This window comes from Littorina saxatilis, linkage group LG2 (genome assembly GCF_037325665.1).
Source record: "Littorina saxatilis isolate snail1 linkage group LG2, US_GU_Lsax_2.0, whole genome shotgun sequence".
Taxonomy (NCBI): Eukaryota; Metazoa; Mollusca; class Gastropoda; order Littorinimorpha; family Littorinidae; genus Littorina; species Littorina saxatilis.
In genome coordinates this window covers 71,248,203-71,265,519 of record NC_090246.1, presented here as the reverse complement: position 1 = coordinate 71,265,519, position 17,317 = coordinate 71,248,203, and the positions used below count along the sequence as shown (strand labels likewise).

At 41.3% G+C, this 17,317-nt stretch overlaps 1 protein-coding gene across 6 annotated transcripts in view; it reads right to left on the bottom strand.

Moving 5' to 3' along the window:
* LOC138959636 (ras-GEF domain-containing family member 1B-like) overlaps nucleotides 1–17,317 on the bottom strand; it is a 148,501-nt gene that overhangs the window by 18,221 nt on the left and 112,963 nt on the right. For all 6 annotated transcript variants that reach the window (XM_070331200.1, XM_070331203.1, XM_070331202.1 and 3 more), the window contains 4 exons: nucleotides 5,827–5,928; nucleotides 1,189–1,278; nucleotides 640–717; nucleotides 77–165 (listed from right to left, as the gene is read on the bottom strand). In XM_070331200.1, the coding sequence (XP_070187301.1) occupies nucleotides 77–165; nucleotides 640–717; nucleotides 1,189–1,278; nucleotides 5,827–5,928 (359 nt within the window). The remainder of the gene's footprint in view (nucleotides 1–76; nucleotides 166–639; nucleotides 718–1,188; nucleotides 1,279–5,826; nucleotides 5,929–17,317) is intronic.

The window sequence follows — 17,317 nt, the reverse complement described above, 5'->3', positions numbered from 1 at the left end:
AAGGAAGACGTCTAAATCTTGACATTCTAATAACTCAAACTGACAGTAGAAATTGTGCAGGGTCAATTCAGCATACCTGATAAGCCTGACAATGTGGGGGCCAAACTTTCCCAGAGAGTCCCTGTTGATGGTATCATGGGTCAGGTTCTGCTGATAGCTACACAGCTGAAACACACAAAAAACATTTTATTATTCACAGTGTTTGATCAATGTGTAAATAAGTGGCCTGTGTGGTAAGAGCTGTATCTGACAGTTTAATATGATCATGTACCATTTTTTTCTCTCCAAAAATCTAAAGATAAAATGAGAAAATATAAGTCTCCATTACTTGATCGAATTTTCTTGATCAGTTTATTTCTTAAATTAAATGTTCTTACTCTTGCATATATATCTTAACCTTTTATTGAAAAAATCCTCTCGCACATTGCATAGCATAAGACCGACTTGTTACCTGCACAAACAGAAACTTGTTTCAATTTCTCTGTGTGCTGTGTTATGTACAGACTTGTTCTCAGGAAAGGGAATGGCTTGGTAAAAGGTAGGTGCAAAATGAGAGATGGGGGGGGGGGGGGGGGGGGTTGCGTTACTAGGGAGAGAAAGGGGTTTTACTAGTAGGTGTGACATTAAAGCATAATGTACCTGGCAAACCTCGGCAAACAACTGATGGGGGCGGATGAAGAGACGTGAGCTCAGCAGGAAGGCGAAGATGTACGTTCTCTGCAAAACACATCAGCAGAAAAACGTGGTAAAGACAACACTGCACACATGAGCTGTTAATGACTCAAAAACGTCAGTCTAACTTCTTTTTTGCTCTACTTTCTTTCTGCATTTACATGCACTGACAAAAGTGAATGTTGTCTGAAGCTTTGCATTATGTACAGATACAAATAATGGCAAGTTGGGCTGTGAGTAATCTTAAGTATACATGAAAAACCAACACGTTGCAAATATCTCACCCATCACTGCTTATTTGTCTGTCATTCTGTGTCATTCTGTCTGTCTGTCTGTCTGCCTGTCCGTCTGTCTCTCTCTCTCTCTCCCCAACCTGCTTCCTAAATATAAATGTAGCAATCTTTCGAGAGATTCGTCTTGTCAGACATGCACAATAACACAAATTCCACTTAACAATTAAATGTTCAACAACAACAAAAACAACAACAAAAACAACAACAACACCGCTCAACTCACATCAGGGTAGTAGTCAGCAGTTGGAACCAGATGCTGTATCAGCGACTCCAGAGACCCGGACAGAAGATTGCCGTTCTGGAAAATCAGGGCCTGCCATAGAAAAGAATGCTGTTCAAAGATCAACCGTCTGATGTGCAAAAACAAAACAGTGGAACACCCTTTTAAGACCCCCGTGTTAAGACGACCACCCTTTCAGATCTTTCTTTTCCAAAGTTCTGTTAATAACGTCCATGGATTTACTTCTATCTTCAGACTCCCCCTTCTCTACCTCATTTTCTCAGAGTGTTGGAGGTCTTAAACAAGTCGCGTAAGGCGAAATTACAACATTCAGTCAAGAAGTCGAACTTACAGAATGAAACTGAACGCAATGCAATTTTTCAGCAAGACCGTATACTCGTAGCATCGTCAGTCCACCGCTCGTGGCAAAGGCAGTGAAATTGACAAGAAGAGCGGGGTAGTAGTTGCGCTGAGAAGGATAGCACGCTTTTCTGTACCTCTCTTCGTTTGAACTTTCTGAGCGTGTTTTTAATCCAAACATATCATATCTATATGTTTTTGGAATCAGGAACCGACAAGGAATAAGATGAAAGTGTTTTTAAATTGATTTCGAAAATTTAATTTTGATCATAATTTTTATATTTTTAATTTTCAGAGCTTGTTTTTAATCCAAATATAACATGTTTATATGTTTTTGGAATCAGAAAATGATGCAGAATAAGATGAATGCAAATTTGGATCGTTTTATAAAAAAAATATTTTTTTTACAATTTTCAGATTTTTAATGACCAAAGTCATTAATTAATTTTTAAGCCACCAAGCTGAAATGCAATACCGAAGTCCGGCCTTCGTCAAAGATTGCTTGGCCAAAATTTCAATCAATTTGATTAAAAAATGAGGGTGTGACAGTGCCGCCTCAACTTTTACAAAAAGCCGGATATGACGTCATCAAAGGTATTTATCGAAAAAAAACGAAAAAAACGTCTGGGGATATCATTCCCAGGAACTCTCATGTAAAATTTCATAAAGATCGGTCCAGTAGTTTGGTCTGAATCGCTCTACACACACACGTACAGACACACACACACACACACACACACACATACACCACGACCCTCGTCTCGATTCCCCCTCTATGTTAAAACATTTAGTCAAAACTTGACTAAATGTAAAAAGGGGTCTGCTATAGAGATGTAACTGCTGCTCGCTGGTATGGTGAGCAGGTGGTGACAAAAATGCTGGTATTTGCTGTTGTGTATCATGTAAAGGTACACTGGAAAATAGATGCCATATTCATGATATTGGTGTATAGGTATGAGGCAGCTCGGCAGACAGGGAAGGGGCAGAATAAAATGTCAAAATATGGGGCTCATTGATGTCAGGGCTAGGTATGAAAAAAGGTTACTCTTATCCTTATGATGGAAAACATGGGTCCCAAGAACTCTATCACACACACACACACACACACACACACACACACACACACACACACACACACACACACACACACAAATACATACACACAAACACACACACACACACACACACACTGTCCTCAGTCAACTGAGGCACGTGGCTGTGGTCTCAAATCAGCGTATGACTTTGACACACATCTGATGAGCAACTGCCAACATTACTCATCTTTACTTCCTTCTTTTTTTCGAACGAGGAAGAATGATAACCATCAAAATATATCACATATAATGTTTTCATATGTATTCTCGTATGTGCTAGAACAATGCAGCATTTGTCAGTGAGTGACGAAGAATCATATCATGCTCTCACTACTGTGCTTTATGACACACTGCCCACTGACAAACTGCTCCGAATTCAACAAAAGATCTCTTGTGCTTCATCACAAACGAGACAGTAAACAGGGGTGAGCAGGTTTTTATCAACCAGAGTCAAATATTGTCTCAGACTGCATCACTCTGGCGCCTAGCATCAAACTCAAAAGATGACAGAAACTTAAACCAAACCGCAGAAAAGAGGAAGGGGGGTGGGGGTGGGTGGGGGGGAGACAAAAGCTCCTTTCATTCTGTGAGCCACACACATTTAATCATAAAAAGGTTGTGTGTTTTTTCTCTATCGTCTTTATTCATGTAGCCATATTCACAAGTCAGATCACGAGTCTTTTCTCTTGGCACCCCCCTCCACGAAGCCTGTATAATTCTCTCAAATACGCGCCTCTCTGTCTCTCTCTCCCCTCCCCCCCCCCCCACACACACTATACCTAGCCCATTTTCTGTGGCAACATAATGCATTTGTTGAAATCCTGCTTCCTCTCTTATCAGCCCACCCCATTTTACCTGCCAGACTTGTGGTTTTCTTATCTTAAAACAGAATACTGTGGAACACAAGCTTCTATGTGAATTGTATTTGGTACAGACCACTGGGCATAGGACACACCCCTTCCATCTGTTCTCGGTAGTATTGTTCCACAAATACTACTATCAACAACAACCACCACCCACAACCATACCCATGTTAAAGGATATAACGCGATTTTTGTATCGTCTGCAGAGAGAAAAGAATTCATAATAGACCTATCAAAATGTTCCACTGCATAGTAGTAGTGGAATGTCTTTGACTTTGTCATGATACATGCGCTCGAATAAATCTGAGATATAGGATGGGAATATAGCAAAACATATCGGAATATAGAGGTGGGTTATATAGCAGAATGTCATGGAATATCTTTGACCCTGTCAAGTTCTTCTTTCACCCAGTTACACTAGTTTATCATTCTAAATCTCTGAGGTCTGTGGAACCCCTTACATCCGTGCCAGACCTACCATTAAGAAATGCGAACAAAACGAAAAACAAATCACAAATGGCTCTTGTCTGGAACGGCGCCAGACATAGTTCGCTTCTTCACCTTGTCAACAGCGCACCACTATTACCGCGTGCTGATAACTTGGCCTACATACAGCAGAACGATAGGGATGAGTTAGAAATAGAAAGAAGGCTCTGCTGAGTTCAAGCATGTTTGTGCTGTTGTTGAATAACGGCTACTGTGTGGTATTGAGTAACGTTCGGCTTATCTCATACGAATTTAACACAGGAACGCTTTCTTTGTTGGTCAAAAGCAACGGATCAATCTTTTCAAAAGCTTTCAGAAAAAAACAAAGAACTGAATAGAAACAGGGACAACAGGGACAGAGAAGGTGCCGGGGTGGGCAGGAGGTTCTCCAGAGACTACACTGCATAAACAACACACCAAGAAATGTAAGTGTGTGTGTGTGTGTGTGTGTGTGTGTGTGTGTGTGTGTGTGCGTGCGTGCGTGCGTGCGTGCGTGCGTGCGTGCTCTCTCTCTTTTTTACACATAGTCAAGTTTTGACTAAATGTTTTAACATAGAGGGGGAATCGTGTGTGTAGAGTGATTCAGAGTAAACTACTGGACCGATCTTTATGAAATTTTACATGATAGTTTCTGGGTATGATATCCCCAGACGTTTTTTTCATTTTTTCGATAAATGTCTTTGATGACGTCTTCTTCTTCTTCTTCTTCTTCGTTCATGGGCTTAGACTCCCACGTTCACTCATGTTTTTAGCACGAGTGGATTTTTACGTGTATGACCGTTTTTACCCCGCCATTCAGGCAGCATACGCCGATTTCGGGGGAGGCATGCTGGGTATTTTCATGTTTCTATAACCCACCGAACTCTGACATGGATTACAGGATCTTTTCCGTGCGCACTTGGTCTTGTGCTTGCGTGTACACACGAAGGGGGTTAAGTCACTAACAGGTCTGCACATAAGTTGACCTGGGAGATCGGAAAAATCTCCACTCTTAACCCACCAGGCGGCAGCGACCGGGATTCGAACTCACGACCTCCCGATTAGGAGGCCGACGTCTTACCACTGCGCCACTGCGCCCGTCATGATGACGTCATATCCGGCTGTTTGTAAAAGTTGAGGCGGCACTGTCACACCCTCATTTTTCAATGAAATTGATTGAAATTTTGGCCAAGCAACCTTGGACGAAGGCCGGACTTTGGTATTGCATTTCAGCTTGGTGGCTTAAAAATTAATTGAAGACTTTGGTCATTAATAATCTGAAAATTGTAATTAAAACAATTTTTTTACAAAACAATCCAAAATTACGTTCATCCATGAACGCTATGCGTTCATCTTATTATTCATCATTTTCTGATTCCAAAAACATATAAATATGTTATATTCGGATTAAAAACAAGCTCTGAAAATAAAAAAATAGAAAAATTATGATTAAAATAAAATTTCTGAAATCGATTTAAAAACAATTTCATCTTATTCCTTGTCGGTTCCTGAATCCAAAAACATATAGATATGATATGTTTAGATTAAAAACACGCTCAGAAAGTTAAAAACGAAGAGAGGTACAGAAAAGTGTGCTATCCCGCTCAGCGCGACCACTACCGCACTATTCTGGCTTGTCGATTTCACTGCCTTTGACACGAGCGGTGGATTGACGAAACTACGAGTATGCGGTCTTGGTGAAACGATGCAATGTGTTCAGTTTCATTCTGTGAGTTTGACAGCTTGACTAAATCAGAGACATACATACAATCTATGTCTCTGACTAAATGTAGTAATTTCGCCTTACGCGACTTGTTTGTCTCTCTCTTCAAAAATGAATAAAACCACAAAAAGCTCACCTGATCTTTGGAGAAGCGTTCATTTTGGCCCACATAGCCGGAGCCAGCCATGTCAAACATCTGCGAGAGACTCAGCGACTGGGGCCCCACACTCTGCCGGTGCTGTAACGACACAAAATCACATTAACAATGCTCAGACTAGGAGTCAAAACAGCGACAACGTCAAAACAGTACACCACGTGCACATTAACATAGCTAAGTAAAATGCTGCGATTGTTTGCAATGAACGACGATAGAATTGCAGACCATAAGTAACACAGGTTCCCCTACTGACACTGACGGTAAAAGAAAGAATAGAAAGGCGTTGTTCACATTTCATGGTAAACGATCAATGTCACAAAGGACATGCATCAACAATAACATGTGAGAGAGACGCTTTGACACTTTATTGTCATTAGCTAATACAAGCCTTGTAGACAAGGTAAAACAACAATTTCTGCACCATTCATAAAAGGGGTAAAAGGACGAATGAACAAAACATGAATAACAACAAAAACATAGTAAACTAGTTTATGAGTACGAACAAACAAAACACACAGACACGAAAGCCATAGGTAAACAAAAATATCTAAGACTAAGGATAAAAAGCAAGGCATAGTATGTACACACAAAGAAAAATACTGATCCAATTGTTCGGTCTAGGACAGTTAACACACACTCAAAAAACCAATCAATCTGCAGACCACAAATATTTAAAACCAAGAAACCACCAGTCGGCGTTACTCTCGCGTGACTGGTAGGGGAACATGTCTCAATACATATATACACAAAAACAACAATGGCTGCACACACACACACACACACACACACACACACACACACACACACACACACACACACACACTCACACATATATATACGTTTACATAGACTATACACCCGCACACGTGTAAATCCACGCTATGCATGTAAACGCAACCCGATTTAAATCGGGTAAGAGAGAGAGAGAGAGAGAGAGAGAGAGAGAGAGAGAGAGAGAGAGAGAGAGAGAGAGAGAGAGGGGAGAGAGGGGGGGAGAAAGGGGGGGGGGGGGGAGGGGAGGGAGAGTTCTCAGTGGGTGACCGACACAGAGAGAGGCGGCAATTAAGCCCAGAGACAGATATGGAAACAGAGCCATTTGCGAATGTTATGACATAACAGTTTTCGCAACAAACAACAAACATGAGAACAAAGTGATATGTCATCGATATCAAAAACACGCATTTTCTCTTGTTTCAACAAAGCCCGGTGTGACGTTTTCATCTTTCGCCGTGGTGATATTTCGATTCTCGGCCTCGTTGATCTAGTATAAACTCTACACTGAACAAAAAAACACCCTTCGATAGTACTGATGAGCGATTTGTCCAACCAATTTTTTTTTATTTAACTTTGAAATTTGATTCATCCTAAAATGTTCCCCTTCTTACTCAAGGGACGTAACCACTCGGTACACGTTTTCGAATAAATCGATTTTGGGGGTGAAATCTTATTACATTTCACCACCATTTTTCTTCACATGCAAGAAACTGACATGCTTTTCGTCCATAAATAATTTCACTTCTTAATTTTACCAGGAAACAACATTTCAGTCTTGAGTATATATCGAGGGGGAAATATGTACACAGGCGAAAGATGAAATCGTGACACCGGCCTTGACTTGCTCGATAATTTCAAAGCCGCCGATAACAAGATTACATCATAAACAACACCGACACGCAGATCGATCTGCAAACTAATAACACTCTGCAACCAGTCACATCGATAAACGACCCTCAGAACGAGTAGCCTGTAAAGTGAATGTTCATGCAGAACACTGAAAGCTCTTCGATGGGAATGGCCTGAATGTTTTAAGCCCTTTCCGCACTGAAAGTGTATTGATCTGAACGATTGCGAAAGTCTCAGACCATCAATCATCACAGAAACCTCGATGTTGTTGCCATGTTCTTCCGGAAAAGTCTCACAGTATGACAAGCCGAATACCACTATTTTGTATTATCAAGTAACAACATCGACGCAAAGACGATATTCAGACTCACTACTAACAAGAGGAATCTGAACGTCAATTCCAATATTTTCAGAATCCATCAACACAGATACGCCAGTCCTGCCATGGTCTTGAAGACGTTTCACAGAAGAGCAAGCCGAATCCCACCGTGATCAACGAACAACAACCCACACACAGTTTTCAGATTCAATATTAACAGGACGAATCCGAACGTCAGTTCCAATATTTTCAGAATCGATCATACAGTTTTCCCCCTGCAACCTCACGCCTGAGTGCTACCATAGTTATGCTCCTGTCAACTGAAATAACAGCGCTAGCGCACTGAAGTAACAGCATCAATAGAAGCAGGCAGCCACTGGGTATATATGCATGAAGAATCGACCACACATGTACAGATTCTGCTGTGTACAACTTCACGGCTGAGCGCTAACACAGTCGATTCTGCTGTCAACTGAAATAACAGCATCGATGTAAATATAAGCCGATAGCTCTTATAACTTCCCTACAAGACATACTCACAGGTACGCTCGACGCCATGCAACATTCTGGGTGGCCGAGTGGTAACGCACTTGCGCTCGGAAGCGAGAGGTTGCGAGTCGACCCTGGGTCAGGGCGTTAGCAATTTTCTCCCCCCTTTCCTAACCTAGGTGGTGGGTTCAAGTGCTAGTCTTTCGGATGAGACGAAAAACCGAGGTCCCTTCGTGTACACTATATTGGTGTGTGCACGTTAAAGATCCCACGATTGACAAAAGGGTCTTTCCTGGCAAAATTGTATAGGCATAGATAAAAATGTCTACCAAAATACCCGTGTGACTCGGAATAATAGGCCGTGAAAAGTAGGATATGCGCCGAAATGGCTGCGATCTGCTGGCCGATGTGAATGCGTGATGTATTGTGTAAAAAAAAAAATCCATCTCACACGGCATAAATAAATCCCTGCGCCTTGAATCCGTATGTTGAAATATGCGCGCGATAACAAGCAGCATAAAATAAATAAAACATTCAGCATCGATATATGTATTGTTATTCATACGACTTATCAGCTCTGCGTGTGTACAAAAGCAACAAATCCGATCATTGACTGGCATAACAAGAATCGAGTGTTGTCGCAAGCAGACATACTATATATCAACTATGACAACAATGTGCGAGAGCCGCGAGTAAATCTTGCTACTGCACATTCCCATGTTAACACTGCAAATACATACACACAATCACGCAATCGATTGGCAGATTCCCCAGTTGCGATAGCAACCACATAAATATGGGCAAAAGTAGACAGTTATGGAACTATTTAATGGGAATACTGACGCAAGAAGTTGGTTGGAAGGATTCATAGCAAGCAACGTTAGAAAGAAAGAGAGAAGAAAGAGAGAAAAAAGAAAGAGAAGGAAAGAGAAATAGCCACACTCGCAAAACCAGTCACCTCAGGTTTAACTTAAAAAACCGTCCACCTCAACCCCAGAAGAAGCACCGTAGGGGTACAATTATTCACAAAAAGCGGTTTGCACACTCAAAGTGCACACCTCCTCCTACTAGCCCAATTCAAGAGAAACGAAACGACAGCAAAAATACCAGGTTCAACCGAAAATATCGTCATTAATTACAATGGAACGAAAACTACTAAAACAGTCATCCTTTCATCCTTGTGCTGATATCTGGGTAACGACCACCTTACACTGGTATACAAAAGCATTCACAATATTTCCCTGAATACCTACCTACAATAGTTACATCTTCACCTGCTATGTGCAGATAAACAACGGTGATGATAACGCATAGCAGTCGCCTCCGCATCCCAGACAAATGCTGGTATTTGGGTAACGAAAATATTGCAGTCATAACACAACCTGTATCTAACGTGAGTGTTATTTGAGAAAGAAGCAGAAAGGCAGATAACTCACGTAATTGATTCAATATGCCACGCGGCTATATTGGAACTTAAGGTGTGATTTCTTACGTATATGCATCTGCGTTCATAAGTGCAGGTTCAACGCTCTTCAAGGAGAAGGAGAATATGATTGACGCAAACTCGGCCGCCCCCCCCCCTCCCCTCCCTGTTTATTTTACGATTTGATTCACCAAAGCTGTCTCATAACAAAATAACCGTAGCCTTTCTTTTCAGCAACACATGTGTCATTCATAACAATGAGAGCTTTCGACAATAAACATTATTTTCATCACAGCTGCTTTTCGAAATGATTTGCAAATTTAAGCGCTTTAACTAAGAATTCAGTTATTGCTTCTTTTACCGGCGTGGTACCTGCGTCATCGTTTACAACGCAAGCATTTCAAACAAAAACACAAGAAAAGGTAAGGTTTAAAAACATAATTATTATACCTTGTTTGTATTTTTGACCAAAATATAACATTTTACACAGATCGAGCCAGTCAGTATTCCTCCGAGACCGCGCTAGCGGTCGAGGTGTTTGTTGGACTCTGACGTCACATGGCTCAAAGAAGGGAAATCCAATGTTCAATCGATACATAACTTTATCATTCTAGTCTTGAAGTCCCCAAACATACACACCAGGCTGTCATTCAATCGATACATAACTTTATCATTCTAGTCTTGAAGTCCCCAAACATACACACCAGGCTGTCATTCAATCGATACATAACTTTATCATTCTAGTCTTGAAGTCCCCAAACATACACACCAGGCTGTCATTTAATCGATACACTCGAGCGATTATTTAATAACAGAAACGTACTTTACGTCCTCTTGCGAGACACTCTCGTGGTATCGTTTTGATCAAGGACGACGACTTTACATCCAGAACACCTGTGCATGAAACAGACACAACAGAGCAATGATATTACAACCAACAGCTTGCACCGACATCCGCACGGCAAGACAGCCGCTTTCAAACACTCTGATTTTATAAACACCAGGTTTTGTCAGCTCAATGGAGTTTGCCTCCAAGGCCTATAGTGGGTGTGATGCAACGATAATTCAATGATTCATAACCGATCTATTTCAGTGTGTTCAGATTAAAGCGATGATTACGCTGATTTTCCCGTATAATATTACGCCACCGCAGTGTGCTGATATGCAGTTTTGATACAGACTGTGTTGGCTCGAATTCATGATGGCATGAAGATTCGATGAAATCATGTGGTATTCAGTAACGCCTCGAAAGAGCTGTTTTCTAGTTTAGGCCTAAGAAATGGAAGGCTGTTTCTAGTTTAGGCCAACGAAATGGACGATTGTTTTCTAGTTTAGGTCTTAGAAATGAAGGGCTGATGATTTTGAAAAATGAATAATACTAATTCGCCTATCGTGCAGTCTTCGGATGCCTCTTCGGATGCCTGTTTAGCAAAAATATAATTCTTTTCAACGACTTGAATATTTCAACTGAATATTATCTTCAGGGAGGGGTTGGGGGTTGGATAGGGGCTCGGCCATGCCGACTGCACAAACGACCCAGTTCTAACACATACCCTGCCACCACAGAGACACGAAAACCACCCTGGTTGCTGACAGGAACAATCCCTCCTTGCAGCCAAACGACCTCGGTGAACGGAGTGAGAACTCAGTGTCTGTTTCGTCACCTTCTTTGAAGTGTGTCCTCACACAACCAGATCAAACTTACCCAGCCTGCCAAGATCAACCGATAGGGAACACGGCACCTTTCTCTCCTCACAAAATGCCAGAGGGAATTGCTTGTCTTCGTGGTGTTGAATCCAGAGAAAGAGCTAATCCTTATCGCTCTTGCTGCATGCATCGCCAGCGCAAAATCAGGTATGACAGTTTGGTATTCGTTTGAAAACAACTTGACTTTTCCAGTATAATGCTGATGAAGGGAAAATGTCAAAGACAATTATTGTCACCTAGTGCAGCTTAGCCGAAACAATAGCTACAAGACTAAAACTGAGTGCAAGGATAGTACGGGTTTTCTGTCTACAGATGAGAACGTTTCACAAAGTACAACTCGGTACCGCAGCAAATGTCAGGCTGCCAAAACGAATCATTGCTCTGAAAGGTGTACCAACTGTGAAGAAATGGTATTTCCACCCGCTCCAAGATCCTTTTTGCAGACAGTACCTCGTGGTACCACTAGAAATGTCAAAGCGAATCATCAGTCCCTTGTAGTGGTAAAGTTCTCACAGACGACCAGCTGTGCCGAAATTACTCCAGCTTTCCTCCCCTATAACCCCCCTTCCCTATTGCTGCTTCACTCGGCGACCTTGCAGTTCAATACAAACAAAATGTCAGACAAACACACCTTGGCTGCTGCGTATAATGCCACACCGATATGTCTGCAGAGGAAGCACAATAAACACCCTACGTGCCAAAGTGGCATTGGTTTTCTAGCATCCTCGAAACAAAGCAGGAATTCCACGACACAAGAAATGTCTCTGAGCGTCCCGTTGCTGCACCATGCACGTTAATGGCACAATCCTTCCCCGACGGGCGGTGTGTCTAAAACACGCGGGGACACGCGGGGACACGCGGGGACACGCGGGGACACGCGGGGACACGCGGGGACACGCGGGGACACGCGGGGACACGCGGGGACACACGGGGACACACGGGGACGGTGAATTAGCACGCCGGGACGTTATATAATAACATTCTGACTATCCTTTGTGTATTTCTAAAAAAAAAAATTTTTTTTTTTTACTTAATTTTTTTTGTTTTTTTGTTTTTTTGTTTTTTGTCAGAATGTTATAAAATAACGTCCCCGCGTGCTATTTAACCGTCCCCGCGTGTCCCCGCGTGTCCCCGCGTGTCCCCGCGTGTCCCGCGTGTCCCCGCGTGTCCCCGCGTGTTTTAGACACTGTCTAAAACACGCGGGGACACGCGGGGACACGCGGGGACACGCGGGGACACACGGGGACACACGGGGACGGTGAATTAGCACGCCGGGACGTAATATAATAACATTCTGACTATCCTTTATGTATTTCTAAAAAAAAAAAAATTTTTTTTTTACTTAATATTTTTTTGTGGTTTTTTTTTGTGGTCAGAATGTTATAAAATAACGTCCCCGCGTGCTATTTAAACGTCCCCGCGTGCAGTAAAACTGTCCCCGCGTGCAGTAAAACTGTCCTCGCGTGTCCCCGCGTGTCCCCGCGTGTCCCCGCGTGTTTTAGACAGTGTCTAAAACACGCGGGGACACGCGGGGACACGCGGGGACACGCGGGGACACGCGGGGACACACGGGGACGGTGAATTAGCACGCCGGGACGTTATGTAATAACATTCTGACTATCCTTTATGTATTTCTAAAAAAAAAATGTTTTTTTTTTTTTACTTAATAATTTTTTTTTTTTTTTTTTTTTTGGGGTCAGAATGTTATAAAATAACGTCCCCGCGTGCTATTTAACCGTGCCCGCGTGCAGTAAAACTGTCCTCGCGTGTCCCCGCGTGTCCCCGCGTGTCCCCGCGTGTCCCCGCGTGTTTTAGACACTGTCTAAAACACGCGGGGACACGCGGGGACACGCGGGGACACACGGGGACGGTGAATTAGCACGCCGGGACGTTATATAATAACATTCTGACTATCCTTTATGTATTTCTAAAAAAAAAAAATTTTTTTTTACTTAATTTTTTTTTTGTTTTTTTTTTGTGTGTGTGGTCAGAATGTTATAAAATAACGTCCCCGCGTGCTATTTAAACGTCCCCGCGTGCAGTAAAACTGTCTCCGTGTGTCCCCGCGTGTCCCCGCGTGTCCCCGCGTGTCCCCGCGTGTCCCCGCGTGTCCCCGCGTGTTTTAGACAGTGTCTAAAACACGCGGGGACACGCGGGGACACGCGGGGACACGCGGGGACACGCGGGGACACGCGGGGACACACGGGGACACACGGGGACGGTGAATTAGCACGCCGGGACGTTATATAATAACATTCTGACTATCCTTTATGTATTTCTAAAAAAAAAATATTTTTTTTTTACTTAATATTTTTTGTTTGTTGTGTGTGGTCAGAATGTTATAAAATAACGTCCCCGCGTGCTATTTAACCGTCCCCGCGTGCAGTAAAACTGTCCTCGCGTGTCCCTGCGTGTCCCCGCGTGTTTTAGACACACGGGAACGGTGAATTAGCACGCCGGGACGTTATATATATTATCACGTGCTGAAGTTTTCCGACCTCCCTTTGTTGGTTAACTTTTTATTTTGTTTTTATTTTTTAATTATATAATTGTGTGTCTATGCGTCCCAAGGACAGATTGTAAGAAAAGGCTTAGCCTTAAATCTTAATCCTTGTTAAATAAAGTTCAATTCAATTCTCTCTCTCTCTCTCTCTCTCTCTCTCTCTCTCTCTCTCTCTCTCTCTCTCTCTCTCTCTCTCTGTCTCTCTCTCTCTCTTACCCCCCTTTGATTCCATTGTTAAATCTTGCAGCCTTTATGTCTCTGACAATATTGATTCACAACACATGCCACTTGAATTAACTATCACTCAACAAAACAACCTTTATTCACATGCTACAAAGGTTAAGAAAAAAGAAGTTTTGCAAAAATTTGTTTGGAACTCTGATCATGAACATCAGTACAAAGATGCAATTAATTCTGATGTGTTTCGGCAACAGTTACGACTGGCAAGCGAAATGATTGATATTAATGTAAATGATGCTTTGACTTTGTTTATAAATTCAGTTAAAGATTGTGCAATTTGTATGAAGAAAACTATTATCTTGTCAGATGAACCACGTAAATCCAAATGGTTTGATCGTGAATGTGTGCTTGAAAGAAGACGTGTCCGAAAGTTGCTGAGAAAATGTAGGAATTCATTAGAAGATGAGGATAGGGATGAGTATTGTAAAGCCAGGCGTGAATATAAAAACTTAGTGCATAGAAAAAAGAAACAGTACAATGACAGTTTGTATACAGAACTTGTAGGTGCTGTAAGTGATCAGAGAGAATTTTGGAGGAAAATTAAAAATGTTTCTTGTAAAAAGGTCCAGCAGCAAAATAATATTTCTGTTGATGATTGGTACCAGCACTTTCATAGCATTTTAGAAAAAGATGAGATTGAAGATGATGAGCATGCTGATGTTAATGACGTGAATAATGAATATGAAGAAATGCTGGATAGACCCATTACCAAAGAAGAAGTGTTGATTGCTATCAGAAAACTGAAATCGGGCAAAGCTGCAGGACCTGATGGTTTAATTGGGGAATTTTTTAAAGCAGCTAGCGAAGATGTGGTGTTGTTTTTAGTGAAACTGTTTAACGCTTTGTTTGATGAGGGAATCTATCCACAGAACTGGTACGATTCAGTTATTGTACCGTTATTTAAGAAAGGAGATATAAATGATACTAACAACTATAGGGAAATTTCATTGTGTGATATATGTAGTAAATTGTATGGTACTGTTGTTAATAATAGACTTAAAGAGTGGACTGAATTACATAATATTACAGGTGAATGTCAGGCTGGTTTCAAACAAAATTATTCTACTGTTGACCACATCTTCACTCTGCTTGCTGCTGTACAGAAACAATTTTCTAACAATCGCAAACTTTATGTAGCTTTCATTGATTTTGAGAAATGTTTTGATAGTATCTCACGCAGACTGCTCTGGCCAATTTTGATTAAAAATGGTATAAAGGGAAAGTTGTATAGATGTATTAAAAGTATGTATGCAGTGGTTAAGGCTAAAATACGATGTGGTGCTCAACTAACAGATTTCATTAACTGTACAAAAGGTGTGAAGCAAGGAGACGTGTGCAGTCCAATTTTATTCGCTCTATTTATAAATGAGCTGGCATTAGAAATCATGGATAATGGTAGGCATGGTATTACTTTAAACCCTGACATTGTTGAATTGTTCATTCTACTGTTTGCCGATGATATTACTTTGCTGTCTGAAAATGTTGTTGGTCTGCAGTCACAACTACATTGTCTATATTTTGCTTCAGAGCGCCTTGAGCTTAAAGTAAACATGGGGAAAAGTAACATCGTGGTTTTTCGTAAAGGTGGATATCTAGCTGCTCGTGAAGTTTGGTATTTTGGTGGGCAAAGAATGGAGGTAGTAAATGCATACAAGTATTTAGGTATTTATTTTTCTACCAAATTAAGCTTTAATCTTGCTTGTCAAGATCTAGTTGCCAGAGCAAAACGTGCAGTACTGTGTATTATGAGTAATTTGTATAAATTCGATAGATTGTCTTTGGATGTTTTTATCAAGCTTTTTGACTCACAAGTTCAACCTATTGTTCAATATGGTGCTGAGGTATGGGGTCTGATGCAGGCAGCAACAGTAGAAAAGGTGCATTTGTTTGCTTTAAAACGTTTTTTAGGTGTTGACAGGCGTACTCCTAATGATCTTGTTTATGGTGAATTTGGACGTTATCCCATTTACTTAAATTCATATGTACGTTGCATAAGATACTGGCTGAAACTGACAAGAATGGATGACAGTAGATTACCTCGTAAAGCATTATAAGATGTTGTTTACTCTAGATAGCAGAGGTAAATCTACTTGGGCATCACAGGTACGGTTGTGCCTGTGTCGATATGGTTTTCAGTATGTATGGATTAACCAAGGTGTAGCCTGTATTAATTCGTTTTTGGCATGTTTTAGGCAACGCATTATTGACTGCCGGTGGCAAGAGTGGGATAATCATATTCAGACTAGCGACCGGTTTGCGTTGTACCGTACCTTTAAGACAACAAATTTTGTAGAAACATACTTGTCAATTCCAGTAAACAGACACATTTTAAATGTTTTGGTTAAATTTAGATTGGGTATTTCCAGACTTGCTTTACATACAGAAAGGTATAAAGCTGTAAGTGAAAATAATTTGGTCTGTCGTTTGTGTCAATCTAGTACTGAAGATGAATTGCATTTTGTTTTATGCTGCCCTGCACTGGAAAATCTAAGACGTCAATTTATTCCAGCAAAATTTTGTAGATGTCCTTCGAATTTCAAACTTGCACTGTTGTTGTCTGTGAAAAATGAAACTATACTTTGCAATGTAGCTAAGTTCTTGTATTTTTCATTTAAATGTTTAGAAAATGCTGTTTAAGCATTAGTATTTTGTGATTATACATTGTCTTTTCTTCTGTTCACTTGAAACGACGCGTGTGTGGATTGCTGCTGCACACACGCTTTACTTTTGTGTAACCAGCCCCCTTCCGAAAGGGGCTAAGGCCTTAAAGGAATAAAATCTTGTTCTTGTTCTTGTTCTCTCTCTCTCTCTCTCTCTCTCTCTCTCTCTCTCTCTCTCTCTCTCTCTCTCTCTCACTCTCTCTCTCTCTGACTCTCTCTCTCTCTTACCCCCCTCATGGAACAAAGAGAATGAGACTTTTTTTGATTGGCTGTCTTTGTTTTATTATTCATCATAATTACAATTATATTTTGTGTGTGGATATTTTTTATCAAAGTGACCATGTTTCTGAAAAGTAAACAAGTCGCGTAAGGCGAAAATACAATATTTAGTCAAGTAGCTGTCGAACTCACAGAATGAAACTGAACGCAATGCAACGCAGCAAGACCGTATACTCGTGGTCCACCGCTCACGGCATAGGCAGTGAAATTGACAAGAAGAGCGGGGT